General features: G+C 35.0%; 9 protein-coding genes and 1 non-coding gene across 10 annotated transcripts; 1 reads left to right on the top strand and 9 right to left on the bottom strand.

Moving 5' to 3' along the window:
• Positions 1–132: 132 nt before the first annotated feature.
• NAEGRDRAFT_70254 (uncharacterized protein) lies at positions 133–801 on the bottom strand (the record flags this gene model as incomplete). The annotated part of the gene is made up of 1 exon (XM_002674492.1): positions 133–801. The coding sequence occupies one exon, from the start codon at positions 799–801 to the stop codon at positions 133–135; it is 669 nt and encodes a 222-aa protein (XP_002674538.1).
• Positions 802–941: 140 nt separating this feature from the next.
• NAEGRDRAFT_80579 (carboxypeptidase) lies at positions 942–2,665 on the bottom strand (the record flags this gene model as incomplete). Its single annotated transcript, XM_002674491.1, has 2 exons — positions 942–1,689; positions 1,792–2,665. 2 exons carry the CDS (start codon positions 2,663–2,665, stop codon positions 968–970), a joined length of 1,596 nt encoding a protein of 531 aa, XP_002674537.1. The 3' UTR covers positions 942–967.
• Positions 2,666–2,858: 193 nt separating this feature from the next.
• On the bottom strand, positions 2,859–4,220 carry NAEGRDRAFT_58704 (uncharacterized protein; the record flags this gene model as incomplete). Its single annotated transcript, XM_002674490.1, has 1 exon — positions 2,859–4,220. The coding sequence occupies one exon, from the start codon at positions 4,218–4,220 to the stop codon at positions 2,955–2,957; it is 1,266 nt and encodes a 421-aa protein (XP_002674536.1). The 3' UTR covers positions 2,859–2,954.
• A 1,004-nt stretch (positions 4,221–5,224) lies between these two features.
• On the bottom strand, positions 5,225–6,331 carry NAEGRDRAFT_70251 (uncharacterized protein; the record flags this gene model as incomplete). The annotated part of the gene is made up of 1 exon (XM_002674489.1): positions 5,225–6,331. The coding sequence occupies one exon, from the start codon at positions 6,329–6,331 to the stop codon at positions 5,225–5,227; it is 1,107 nt and encodes a 368-aa protein (XP_002674535.1).
• Positions 6,318–8,229, bottom strand: NAEGRDRAFT_80577 (uncharacterized protein; the record flags this gene model as incomplete). The annotated part of the gene is made up of 2 exons (XM_002674488.1): positions 6,318–7,255; positions 7,341–8,229. The coding sequence occupies 2 exons, from the start codon at positions 8,227–8,229 to the stop codon at positions 6,495–6,497; spliced, it is 1,650 nt and encodes a 549-aa protein (XP_002674534.1). The 3' UTR covers positions 6,318–6,494.
• Positions 8,230–8,535: 306 nt separating this feature from the next.
• On the bottom strand, positions 8,536–9,792 carry NAEGRDRAFT_70249 (uncharacterized protein; the record flags this gene model as incomplete). The annotated part of the gene is made up of 1 exon (XM_002674487.1): positions 8,536–9,792. The coding sequence occupies one exon, from the start codon at positions 9,790–9,792 to the stop codon at positions 8,536–8,538; it is 1,257 nt and encodes a 418-aa protein (XP_002674533.1).
• Positions 9,793–10,325: 533 nt separating this feature from the next.
• On the bottom strand, positions 10,326–10,398 carry NAEGRDRAFT_t453. The gene has a single exon. It is a non-coding gene; the product is annotated as a tRNA-Asn (tRNA).
• Positions 10,399–10,457: 59 nt separating this feature from the next.
• Positions 10,458–11,453, bottom strand: NAEGRDRAFT_50847 (ras family small GTPase; the record flags this gene model as incomplete). The annotated part of the gene is made up of 1 exon (XM_002674486.1): positions 10,458–11,453. One exon carries the CDS (start codon positions 11,451–11,453, stop codon positions 10,458–10,460), a length of 996 nt encoding a protein of 331 aa, XP_002674532.1.
• A 266-nt stretch (positions 11,454–11,719) lies between these two features.
• NAEGRDRAFT_70247 (uncharacterized protein) lies at positions 11,720–12,386 on the top strand (the record flags this gene model as incomplete). Its single annotated transcript, XM_002674581.1, has 2 exons — positions 11,720–11,761; positions 11,811–12,386. 2 exons carry the CDS (start codon positions 11,720–11,722, stop codon positions 12,384–12,386), a joined length of 618 nt encoding a protein of 205 aa, XP_002674627.1.
• Positions 12,387–12,461: 75 nt separating this feature from the next.
• Positions 12,462–13,751, bottom strand: NAEGRDRAFT_70246 (uncharacterized protein; the record flags this gene model as incomplete). The annotated part of the gene is made up of 1 exon (XM_002674485.1): positions 12,462–13,751. The coding sequence occupies one exon, from the start codon at positions 13,749–13,751 to the stop codon at positions 12,462–12,464; it is 1,290 nt and encodes a 429-aa protein (XP_002674531.1).
• Between the last annotated feature and the right edge of the window lie 10 nt (positions 13,752–13,761).

Raw genomic sequence — 13,761 nt, 5'->3', positions numbered from 1 at the left:
ATATTTATAATTCCATCAAAAAACGTAACGAACACAAATTACAGTTTGTTTTTTTGAAATCTACAGCCTATGAATATAAAAGGAAAAAAAGAGTAATTTTGGATAATTGTTAGATCAAAAAACGAATGAGAACTAATCACCTCCTCCACCATCACCCCCTCCATCACCACCACCATCACCACCATCCAATCCTCCACCAAAATCATCAATCCATTCCTGCTCATCGTCATAAGTTTCTTGTTCCTTTTCCTTTCGTTCTCTGGGAGGAATATTTGGTGAGCTAGTATCGGTAATTACTTCTCCACCACCTCCACTTGTATCATCTCTTTTCGATTTCTCTTCTACCCAATCAACAATCTTTTTAGCAATTGTTGGATCAGTTCTCAATTCATATTCCACATATTTTCTAGCTGCATATGAACCTTTCTTCTCCAAAACTTGTGAAACTTTAATGAGAAATTCACCATCAATAGGATTCATAACCTCCCTAGATTTGAGGAGTATCTCCAATTCGCCTCTTGCTAAACCAGCTCCTCCTCTTGGAATGGTTCTACCCATGGCCTTGAAAAATTCCAATTCCTTCCATTCTTTGCAATCTTGGATAGTAATATTGAGTGTGGAAAAGGTTGGTTTTTCATAATCTCGTTGCATCAGATGAAGGTAAGTATCTTTTGTTTGTGCATTTAGATTTACATGAAAATGTCGTTCCGATGCTGAATGTATGAAACGAGGTATCAGGGAGAAGCTTGTAAATTTGACAGGTTTGACACCGGCACAAATGGAGCAAGCTCTTCTAATCATTTTTTTATTAATTAAATTAGATTATCTAATTTTGTAAAATTTAAGATAATCATTTTGATGTAATCTTTGTTGATTGAAAATAGAAATCAATATTGATTGAACAAGATCAAAATAGATTCTCTAATTTTCAAACTAATTTTCATTTGAAAGTAATGATAATTTTATTTTAAAGATCATAGAGAGCACTGTATTTAGTCTTGAGATAGTTAACAAAGATCTTTGGATTCAATTCAGAACCAGTAGCTTCCTTAAGCAACTTGTTAGAGGTCAATGTAACAGTACCTCTCTTGTGGATGTTTTCATTCAACCAATTCTTCAAGAAGGCATAGTTATTTTCTTCAATGTGTTTTTCAAAATCTGGAATGGATGCAGAGATTTGAGCAGAGGCCATAGCACCAAGAAGATATGTTGGGAAATAGGCAAAAGCGCCTGAACTCCAGTGGACATCTTGGAGAGCACCCTTAGCATCATTTGGAACATCAAGTCCCAAATATTCCTTAACTTTGGCATTCCAAACTTTTGGAACATCAGCAACACTGATTGATCCATCCAATAATCCCTTTTCTATTTCAAATCTAAGAATTACGTGCATTGGATAGGTCAATTCATCAGCTTCAATTCTGATAAAGTTATTGAGGGTGACAGTATTGGCAGATCTGTAAATGTCATCAACGCTCAATTTCTTTTGCTTCAAGTATGGGAACAATTCTTCAGCAACTGGCAACCACTTTCTCCAGAATCCCTTACTCAAACCAACATGTCTTTCCCAGAACAAGGATTGACTTTCGTGGATGGTAGTACCAAGAGCAGATTGAACTGGTTGATAGGCATAGAGTGGATTGAGACCAGCTTCATAGAGTGAGTGTCCTGTTTCGTGTACAGTACCAGCTGTAATTATTCAAGAATAAGATAATGTAAATTATATGATGATAATCAAATTATCCAAATGATGTGGTAAATAAATTTCAATAATTCATCAAAAAAACATACCCAAACCATTAACGAATTCCTTAGTATTATATCTGGTAGTAATTCTGACATCATTGGTTGAGAATGAAGTACTGAATGGGTGAACACTGACATCCAATCTACCCATTTCAAAATCGAAACCTAATTCTTGAGCTACTTGCTTGGAGAGTTCAGTTTGCTTTTCAACTGGGAACGGTTCCTTTTGATCAAACAATTCATCTGCACCAGCTTGAATCTTGGCAAGCAAGGAAGCATCACTGTATTTTTCTGGATTTTCTTCAACCTTCTTTCTAATGGCTTGAATGAGTGGAATCAATTCCTTCTTGACATCTTCAAAAACTTGAGCAACTTGTTCACATGTCATTCCAGGATCATATTCGTCAAGCAAAGTATCAGCAATATTTTGATTTGGTTCAATCAACAAACTCATTTCCTTACGAATGTTAACCCATTCTTGGAGAGTGTCTTGGAACAAGGTCCAATCACTTTTCTTTCTAGCTTCAACCCATTGATGATATCCACGACTAGATAATTCAGAAGCTCTCTCAACCAATTCCTTTGTAATTTTAGTATTTCTTATAAATTCCTTATGGATGAGAATAATATTGGAAATTTCATATTCATCAAATTCGGAATCATTCTTCACTACAATCTTTTGATCATCTTGAGTAGTTACCAATTCCGAAAGATACTTTTCAATGAGTGGAGAAGTTTGCAAATCGTGAGTCAAAGAAGCCAAGACAGTCTTTTGCAATCCTCTTGATTCAGCACCCTTTGGAGGCATCATGACTAACTCATCCCAATCAGCAAGAGCATTCACCGATTGGAGAATCTTGTACTTTCTGACATGTTCAATCAAATTGTTATAAACAACACGGAGTGCAGTGGAAGCCATTTTTTTTTAAAAGAATTTGATTAATTTTTTTATTTTTAGCATTTTTTGAATTGTCCGTAGCAAGCTAGATTCTTACAATGTCCTAAGGGTTGTGTAAGCCATAACTTAATGGTCAATTCAAAAGACATTTCAAAGATGAGATTTGGAAGGTGGATAAGAGGATAAGGTTTGTGTTAATATTCTGGTCCAGAATAGAAAATTGAAAGAATTTTAATGTTGTTTTGTTAATTGACCGAGTCCAATATTAAGAACTGATCCTATTCATGTATTGATTCAATTAGAAATAATTTTAAACACTATCGACATTTGGATTGAAAGCTGGCCTTGGTTCTTGTTGTGCTGGAACATTGTTTGTTGGGTAGACACCAACTCCAGGATTGTAATAAGGTGGAGGTTGAGTATTTGGTTGTTGTTGTTGATATTGTTGATATGGTTGATATGATTGATACGGTTGACTAGTTGGTGGTTGTGAGTAGTAAGCTTGATTTGGATTATAAGGTTGTGGAACACCAGGTTGAGGAATGTAACCTTGATTTGGATTATAAGGTTGTTGAGCTGTCGTTGTAACTGGTGGTGGAACATAAACAGTTGTGTTTTCAGTTGTGGTTGTTGTGGTTGAAACTGGTGTTGGGACAGGAACATAGGTTGGTTGAGTTGAGTAAGTGGTTGTAGTTGCAACAGCTGAAGTGGCAGCTGCCAACATCAGCATTCTTCTTCTTCTTGCCACACATGTTGAAACAACTGAAATGATTACAATGAATGTGAAAATTACAACAAATGCAATTGGTCCAACAATAGCTCCAATAATAGTTGATGCACCTGAATCACTACCATCTGAATCAAGAGATAAAGTAACAGGACAACCACCAATATTACCACATGAAAGATACACATATGAGGTATACGAAGAACTTCGAGAAGTACTCAATGGAATATTTGCAGTTCCATATCTAGAAATACTATAAAGACTCAAACTATTTGGTGTTGTTGTTGGTGTAGAATATGAATAGTCTGACTTGTAGTACAAACTCATTGAAGAACTACTGGAGGAAGTAACAACCAATCTATTATAACTATAAATATTGGAAAAGGTTTTTGTAATTCCATAGGGAAGTGTAAATGAACGAGTGGAGGATGATAAAGTATTCATTTCCAAAGCCACACTAAATGTGCTAGCATAACAACTGTTGGATGATCCATTATTAAATAGTACAAAATAATAATTCGAATCTAAGGAATAATAACTGTACGAGTTTGAATAGTAGGTTGTACCCTTTGAAATTACAGTGAAAGTAGAAGGAACAGAGGTTGCCAATTTGTCCAGATCGTTATAATTACTGTACGAAATATAACCCAACACGAGTGAACAACTCGATGAGAAGGAAACGGAATAAACACCACTATTCACATTGAGAGTCAGATAATTTTTCGGATAGACGTAGCCAGAGGCTGCATTTACTGCAGCAACAAGTTGTGAGTGGATGAGAGTAAGAACACCAGCAGCAACAAGGAAGTAAAAAATTAGAGAGTGGTGTTGGTTGACTCGAGTGGACATTTTTTAAAAATAAGTTATTGGAAAGTAGGATTCGAATTTGAATGAGCTGTTTTGAAAATCCAATACCATTCTAGAGTTTTCTTGTTTGTAAACTTTTATAAGGTTCCATTTGACAATTTGATGATATTCAAATAATGGTTCTGCATGATGAAGTCATTGTAAACGTTATTTATTAATTGCACAATTCAACAATTTTTCAATTACGTTATCAGTCACAAATCTAATTGTTTCTTTGTTTTTGGAGTATGCCCTAGTTTGTACTTCTTTTCAATTCTATGCAATGTTTCTTTCATTAGCTCCCTTCTCTCTTTGGATCTTATCTTTTCTTTCAACTCTTCTTCATAATAACCAACAGCTAGGGAAGAACAACGAATAGCACTAGATTTGTATCCAAATGGATTAGGTAAATGGCACCAAGAAAAATTGGTAAATTTAAAAAGACATCCAACTATTTCAATGAAATGATCCACATTACAAATGTCCCAAGTTTGAATCTTATTGAATACGAAATGGTCTACAATCAAATTTTTGGTAGAATAACAGAAAGTAACTTTTCTGCCGTGTATGATAAAACAAAGTGAGAATTTTCTATGCCTCCTATTTCTTCGTTGCATAATTGCGAAATAAAAATACAGCTTCTCCATTCCTCTTCACTTTCTCTGGATAGGTCACTTGAAACTATTCCACACATGTTGAAATTTTCCAAACTAATAGCCAGCAATTGATTAACAAGAATTTGTCCATTCTCATCTCAAATAGTCGTCTACCTTAACTTCAACTCCCAAGGAGTGAAAGAATTCAATCATAAAATTCAAGAAAGGAAAATGATTTAACATGGATGTCACTGAAGCACACTGTCTAATGTATAGCAGTGTTTCGGCGGATGGATTTTGAGACATTTTTTTTGTCCCTTATTTATTAATGAGGCGGGAAAAAGTTTCAAATCAAGTGGAATGAAAAAAACTTTCAAAGTATTATAAATCTAGTTTAACAAGTATATCGTATTATACACGATCTACATTAGGATTGAATGCAGGCATTGGTTGATTTCCATATTGTAGTTGACCACTATATGGTTGAACTTGTGGATCCACAACATAGGGCTGATAATTTTGAACTGTCATTTGATTTTGAACCATTATTGGTTGATAAGCTCCAGGTGGCATGGTTGATGGTTGTTGTTGATTGTAATAAGCTCCAGGTGGCATTGTTGGAATTTGTTGAACCATTGGTTGGTAGGCTCCAGGTGGCATGGTTGGCTGCACAATTGCATTATTTGTGGTGGCAAAATCGCCATGTTTGCTAGCAGCTGTGACTGCAGCAAGTGCCATCATTCTTCTCTTTTTAGCAGCAATAACTGATGGAATTGAAATGGCAACTGAAATGATAATAAACAAAATGAAAACTCCAATCACAATTCCAATAATCATTCCAGCATCATCAGATCTTGGTGTCTCAACTGTAATGGTTCCACAATCTGAAATTCCATTATTACACTGAATATATAAATAAAAAGTTGGATAAATAGAGGAAGTAGTTGGAACAGTAAAGGAAATGGATGCAGATCTGGATGAAGTAATTTGATAAGAACTATAGGATGGTTCAGTTTCAATATTGAAAGTGTATGCAATCTTGACTGAAGTTGTTCTGGATGATTTGAATTGTAATGTATAACTTTCTCCTGATCTGTAGGAAGAGCTAGCATATAATCTCTCAGTTCCATAGGCAGGAATCGAATAGGAATTGCTTGAGCTAGATGGATAAAAGTTATTAAAACTTTCACCAATTCTGTAAGAAATTTGGAATGTTGAAGCAGAATTGAAAATTACGTAATTTCCTGTAGAGGACGAAACTGAACCTATTCTAAAGTAGTAGGTTCCATTCAAAATGTTGCTTCTCAGCAGTGTGAAACCAGTTGAAGTTGTGTATGCTGCTTGGGTATTGGAGCTGTGACCCAAGTTGACTGGAGAACTACTGTTCATGGACAAGGTAACATAGTATTGACCTGGTAAGTAGGTGGAAGGGGAGACAACAAGATATTGAGAGTAAATGGTGGGTGTCAATACTGCCAAGATGCAAAAAATAAAAAGTGATGTGTTGAGTGGTGACATTTTTTTTAATGGTTGTGAACTCGAGTGAGTTAACAAATGTGTGGTTTTACCCAGATTTCGTTACTGCGTTTCTAATTTGATGAGATTAGAAAGTCTCTGTCGATTACAATACCTTGAAATCCAATGAAAAATCAACACCCCAAAATTAAAATCTTATTCGAATCTAATAATTTTCAAATTCCTTTCTTACAATTCCACCAATTTCGTCAGCATCCACTCTAAAATGTGATCCATAAGTTCCAGAAGTTGCAGCCACAGCATAATACTTAATTCCCATAGCTCTAGCCACACAGAAAAAGTGAGCAAAGTAACCTCCAGCATCTGAACCAACCCAACCAACCTCTAACATGAATTTAATATCAGATTTCACAAATACCAAGTTGGCTAGACCAGCACCATGTGGAGCAATGATTGCCTTGGCATCAAAAAAGATTTTACCAATTTCCAAGAATTGACGTTTGGATAATCTTGCAGAAATAACGTCAATATTCTTTCCTTTGACTGATTCTTTGACTTTTGATACTACTTCATCATGATTTAGGATACCTCTAGAGCTAGCGTCCAATCTATCGACAATTAGAATATATTCCCTGTCGAATCGGACATTATTTTGAATCAAATTATCATTGGCATAGAAGAATTGTTTCAGATAGTCGGTACTCTTTCTCACCACAACATCTGGAGTAATTGGAACGTGTTGATAATCTTTAGAATGGAAGAAATAGAGACGTTTGGCCACATGAAAAACTGAACCCTTTGCTTTGATGAATTTTCTCTCCTTTGGGAAGAAACCCTTCTCAATTAGAGAATCCATAATTGAGTTTGCAAATGGACCATCATGATAAATGATTGGAATGTCGAGAGGGAGATGAATGTGTAAAAAGACAATTCTCAAAAGAATTTCATTTGGAAAATGTCCAAGAGCTTGAATTTTCACATTTTACAAAAATTAAGATTACAAAATGCAAAACATGAATTAAAAAAAAGAATGATTATGAAAAGAACATACCATCAGGATACCACACATTACCAATTGTTCCCAATTGAGCATGATATTCAACACTCCATCCTCCACTATGAATTTCAATTGGACTTCCACCAGGCATTGAAAACACATTTGCATTTGCATCAAAAACATTAAATCTCACAATTTCATGATGAGCTCCATAATCTAAAATACCATTATCCACTGAAACCAATGTAAAATCAATATTTGGTTTGTAACACCATGAAGTATAAAAGTATTTGCTTTCAAGTTTTGGTTTTTTAGAATCACACAATTGACACATTGTTTGACCGACACCTTGACAGAAACTATCTCTGATACAATACCTATCAATGGTGGCATCTGTTGAGATTGGATAGTGAAGATGATCATCTTTGTATTCATCAGGTGAGAATTTTACATGCACCTTCAGATTCGGATGATTTACCTTGACCTTTCCATTAGAAAATGTATAAAGTGTCTTGTCGAATCTTCTATCAATAAATTGTCCCTTGTTCATTCTTTGATTGAATTGGGTAGTAAAGATTAAATCTTTCATGTTGGATGTGTCCATGTCGGCTAATTTAGCTTCAACATTTTGTGTTTTTTCGAATGCATCGAAATATTTCAAACCACTTGCATAGTAAGAATCGTCTCTGATTTTTGGAACTTTAATTTCCTTTACGTGTGATCCTGGCAATGATGAAGTTTCTTTCTCTTCTGCTGCAACAACCTGTTGTGTATTTCTAGTTTCGTCTACTTTCTTTCTCTCGTGTGTTGTTGTCGGAGGAGAGTTAGAAGAAATGTGAGAAGTGGATGGTGTTGTTTTGTTGTTGATAAATTGTAGATAAACAATAAGTAAAATAAAAGCGATAGCACCAATCAGAAACAGGAATAAACGTTGTTGTTTCATTTTTTGTTCTTGTCAAAATAGATACCAGAAAAGAGAGATGAAGAACAAAATGATGAACTCAACTTGAAGATATTAGAATCGGTTTTGGAACAGTAGACACTCCCATTAAAAACTTTAGACAATTAGAATTTTGAAAAAACTAAACTTTCCCACTTTCTCATATTTATTATTGAAAGAGATTATCTTATTGAGGGAATTGTTTTTTTGGATAACAAAGCATATATGATTGGTATGATGCTATGTTAATTTCGAATTGTTCATGTATTGTGGAATTGCAAAACTTGAAAGCAGTATAAGGAAGAAACATTAAACTTCTAAATCTTTCAACTTGTTCTCAATTCTTTCTTCATTTTGAATTTCCAATTTAGATTTTTCACTATTTTCTAAGGTTTTTTGGTTTTCTAGTTGTGGTTGCTTCTTTTTAATGAATGTGAAATAAATGTATTGTGCAATAATGAAAGAATCAAGACAAATATTGACCAAACTACTTGTCAACCATGGAATTTTGTACAACAGAAAGGAACCATTCACACTAAAGAGGAAAATTGATGACGAGTAGAGAATATTACCAAAAACTGAACATCCAAACAGCAATGGATTCATGCCATAGGTTCCTTTCATGAAATTCTTAATAATTTGAGCAATTCTTGAACCAATACTACATGTCGTGGATATGAAACCAATAGTATAGCCAATAATGGCCTCAGTTGCAACAGGTGGAAATTGAACGCTGTTGTGATCCTTGGTAGTGCTGATTTCATCTTCATGGTTCGATAATAATCTTCTTCCAGTTTGTTGTTCATTGTGTTGTTGTGGAATATTAAGGTTGTTACTTGAATGATTCATTGTGAACATTAAATAGAAAAAGACCATCAACAAAACAAGTAGAGAAACAGTTCGTGTGGAATTAACATTGCCCTTCAAACTCATCAGTCCATTCTCGTGATGAGGCTGCTGCTCACTATCGGAAAGAAATTCATTATTGTGTTCCTCTAATGGAGTACAAGTCATTGAGGTACAACTGTGAGTATCTACGGCTGCTGATACTATTGCTGAAGTGTTGGCAGATGATGCTTTATCATCCTCTTCATCGTGGAGTTGTTCTTGTCCTTTGTGTTTCCTCCTCTTCCACAGTGCTTTCAATTTGTAGAATAGGAATTGTGAAATTAAAATCACCTCTATAGTGACAAAGTAGATGGCCAATAGAATTTGTGTGAATAATTGACGGGTGAGAATGGCCCCCAACAAGTTACTCGAATCACCAATGATAAACATGGCCAAAGTGTAGGGCGATAAACCATCAGCATTACCCTTCATGAAATTCTCAATAACTTGTGGAATGCCAGAAACAATGTACAAGGCCAGACTTCCCAATCCAACATAGAAAGAGCTCTGCTCCAATGGTGAATGGACACACTGACCCATTAGATTGTACATCCACTCGACATATGGATAGCCATCAGGGTCCACCAGTAAGCAATTACCAATATAGAGTGCAGATGTATTGGTTGTTGAGGTTGAATTGGAAATAACATCAAATGTTGAGAGGATTAAATTGTTCATTTGTATTCAAAATTTGAATGCACCCAAGTATGTTATAGTTGTTCGAGGTAGAGGTGGGTGCTTAGTTGTTTGGAGGTTTTTTTTAAATTGCATTGGTATTAAAAGGTGCGTGCAAAACTACTTAAAATGGACAATTTGTTATACTGCTGAAATTGTGTTTACAAAGTTATCGGGCTTTTGGGTTTTCAGGTCAATACTCGGCATTTTAAAAGAACGAAGTGATGTGAATAACAAACAGGAAAGTCATGGGCAAGCATTGGTGATTTTGTTTAGTGACATTGAAACTTCCCAGCAAAAACTTGTTGATACTATAAAATATGTGGAGCAAACTGACTGGATTAAGGGTAAATGGTTGTCTAACAATTTTAAAGTTGATATTGGATATCTAGTTGTTTTGTAGTGACACTCCCGGAATATTCCATTCTTTGAATATCCAATAAACACTTCCATGATATAAATTGAGGAAATGCATAAAATACACAAGTCAGGTTTAGGACAAGTTTGGGAAAAAAGTAAGTAGGGAGCAAAAGCATCTCCCCCTGGTGGGCTCGAACCACCGACCTGCAGATTAACAGTCTGACGCTCTACCGACTGAGCTAAGGGGGATCACATGATGAGCAATCAATCTCTTAATATTTTCCCTTAACAATCATTGAAAGAAAGACTTATTGTAGTAAACATTTCTTTTCGGATTTGTTTTCTGTGTGACTAAAAGCTTTTGTATCCAATTCAATTACTTGTTGAAACCAAAAAACGTGACTAAAATGAAAATGTAGAAACATTCTAATACCTAATTCAAATATTTTTGAAACATTAATATTGGATTTGGCACTGGTTTCAATAATCTCAGAATTCATTATTCCATATCTCTCTATAACTGAATTCAAAAATGTTTTCCATTCCTCAAATGTTGACTTTCTTTCCTCTTGTTCTAAATCAGACTTGTTCACTACAAAAACCATTGGATGATAACATCCAACTCCTTTCCAATCCTTAATGCTTATAATTTGAGCCAATAATTCCTCGTAATATTGTGTACATTCTGTTGGAATAAGATCTAAACTTGCAGTAATTACAAAAGCTTGTGATGTTGCAATATATCCATCTCTCATTGCTTTATATTCCTCTTGCCCAGCCGTGTCCAAAATATCCAAAAGGTGTGAATATTCATCTACTCGTATCATCTTTCTGTAGCTGTCTTCTATTGTTGGATCTGTAACTTGTGGAAATTCACCTGTTATGTATTTTGTGGTTAAACAAGTTTTACCAGTATTAGCAGGTCCAGAAACACAAAATTTACATTCGGAATAACCAGGTTGCTTATTGGTATTAATTTTGAAATTCCTACTAAATAATTTTCTCAACAAGAGTGCTCTTCTCTTCAGTGAAATCTTCTTATTTTGCAAAGTACCTGTTATTTGATCATCTATTAATTTAATAAATTGCTTATTCGCTCCAAATTCATCCACTAAAAGACTCTTCCAAAACGTATCAGAATAACTTTTAATTCTTCTTGAAAAATCCTTGTTGATAGATTGTATTTTGGCCATTTGTCTAACATATGGATTTCGGAGTAGAGGTTCATGATGATTTTCTGCTGCTACACAACAATATCCCAAAATATGAAAAATAATTTCGTCTGGCAGTTCCAACAATTTCATTTTTTTAAATAATTCACCCATTCCAAAACTATTTGAAATTGTAACAATTAGATCAATATTTGCCACTGAGCATAAAGAAACTTATTCAGCTGCAAGCAACTTTAATGAACTGAAATTGTAAAGTATCAGGAGCTGGAGATTAATGCGTACGCTCAGGATTCGAATTTCCACTCGAATTGGATGTTCTAGCATTTGCATGAAGTCAGGTCATCGAAATAAATAGCTAGATTTGACTAACCAAATATCCAACAAATTCACAAATAAAAATGGCTTACCAATTAGTATACTTTCCTGGACCCGGCAGAGCAGTAAGTTTTCATTGAAACAACTTTTCAAATTACTGAATCTTCTTTGTAGGACATTATCAAGTTGATCGCAGAACATTGTGCAATTCCATACGAATTTAAATCAATTTCATTTGAAGATGGATCCTGGACATCTACTCAACCAAACACAAGATATGGTCAATTGCCTTCTCTCAAAGTTGATGAAGATTTCACACTCTATCAAACCATTCCTATTGCTCGATTCTTAGCCAAGCAAGCAAATTTTCATCCAACTGATGAAAGAAATCAAGCCATTCTCGAAGAATGCGTCTCTGCTATTGATGAATTAACCAATCACGTTATCAGAATTGTCTATTTTACTTCCGAAGATAAGAAGGAGGAGGAACGAGTTAAATTCCAAAATGGTTGGTTGAAACTCATCATGAAAGGATTAAATTCTCACCTCATCAAGAATAATGGCAATCTAGTTCCGGGAGGATTGAGTTGGGCCGATTTATACTTGTACGATTTATTATCATACTTGGATTTGTATCGATTTGAAGTGGTTGTTGATGATTCCAAGCTTGAAACTCTGAAGGCAAATGTATTGAAGAGTGAGAGAGTTAAAGCCTACTTGGAAAGTCCAAGAAATCTTAAAAAACATTAAGTATCTAATGAACCATCAATCTATTTGAACATGTTCTTCTCAGATTTGTATTTTTAAATAACAATATAATTTATTTTACACTTTAAAATTAGGATCAACATCGAAAGACATTTTAGGATCCTGATACATATTCACAGTTTGATACATGACCACTGGATGTTGTTCTTCTACTGGTAATTCACCCTTACTAAATTCATTTGTTGGTAGCGTCTCCAGATTAGATGAAGAAGAATAAGGAGGAGGTAAACTTGTTGGATAGGATTGAGGATGTTGTTGCTCCATAATGACATCAGCAGCCATTGGAAGTTCCACTTGAGTAGCAGCACTTGGCATCATCACATTACTCTTATTAAAACTATGACAAGGAACAAAGGCAAGAGTTGGACAATTAGTTGCATCATTATTTCCTTCTCCTTGCTTATTATCAAAGGCAGTTACGAATCGGAATGAAGTTTCTGTAGAGGCATCAATACAAGAGACTCTTGCCTTCTTCTTTTGTCTTTTAGCAAGGCAGTAAACACCACAACATGTTAAACATGCACATGCAATACAGCCAACAATTAAACTTCCAATGAGATAGGCCACTGATGGAACAGCCTCCAATAATTCATCCATAAAGATACTTTGCATGTCGGTTCCTGAGGCTGCTTCTGGAGGTGCACTGGAGTCAATAGTAGGGTTTTGTTGAGTTGTGAAACTCACATGGGTAATTTTCAATTCCATGTTGCATTCTGAAGAGCTTTGACATTGGAGATAGAGGTAGAACGGAATATTGGAGGAGGAAGTGTATTGAGAAGGAATGGTGAGTGGAATAGTTTCAGTAGTGGAAAGAACAAACGATTGATAATTTGGTTTTTCACTCTTTGCGAATGTATATGCAATTTTCACATGGTGCCTTGTTGAATCCAAATTGGTTAATGTTAAACTGTTTGTGGTTGTGTGAACGAGATTGGATGTGAATAATCTTTCATGGCCAAAGGCAGGTATTTTCAATGTAGTTGTTTCTGAATTCAGCATGGCAAAATCCATCGAGATGGTATAGCTAATAGCGAATGGATGTGGTGAATTGAAGATAAAGAAATCACCCATTTCAGATGTTTTTCCAACTCTGAAAGAAAAGCTAGTCTCATCTTTAGAATAGCCAACAATTGAATTGAATGTTGAAGAGGTATTGTATCCATCATTGATTTTAGCAGATGTACCAAAGGAAATTGGAATGGTCGAAGAGAATGTAATTGTGAATGGACCAGCATGGCATCTTGACTTGGATAAAACCATTTGTTGTGCATGCACCAGTGAAGCAATACCGCTTAGTATTATTGTGAATAATAAGGCACCCATCAAGAGGGAGTAATTAGTGATCATCTTTGAGGTT

Source organism: Naegleria gruberi, assembly GCF_000004985.1.
Source record: "Naegleria gruberi genomic scaffold NAEGRscaffold_39, whole genome shotgun sequence".
NCBI classification, from domain to species: Eukaryota; Heterolobosea; class Eutetramitea; order Acrasida; family Naegleriidae; genus Naegleria; species Naegleria gruberi.
This window is presented reverse-complemented; position numbering and strand designations above follow the sequence as displayed.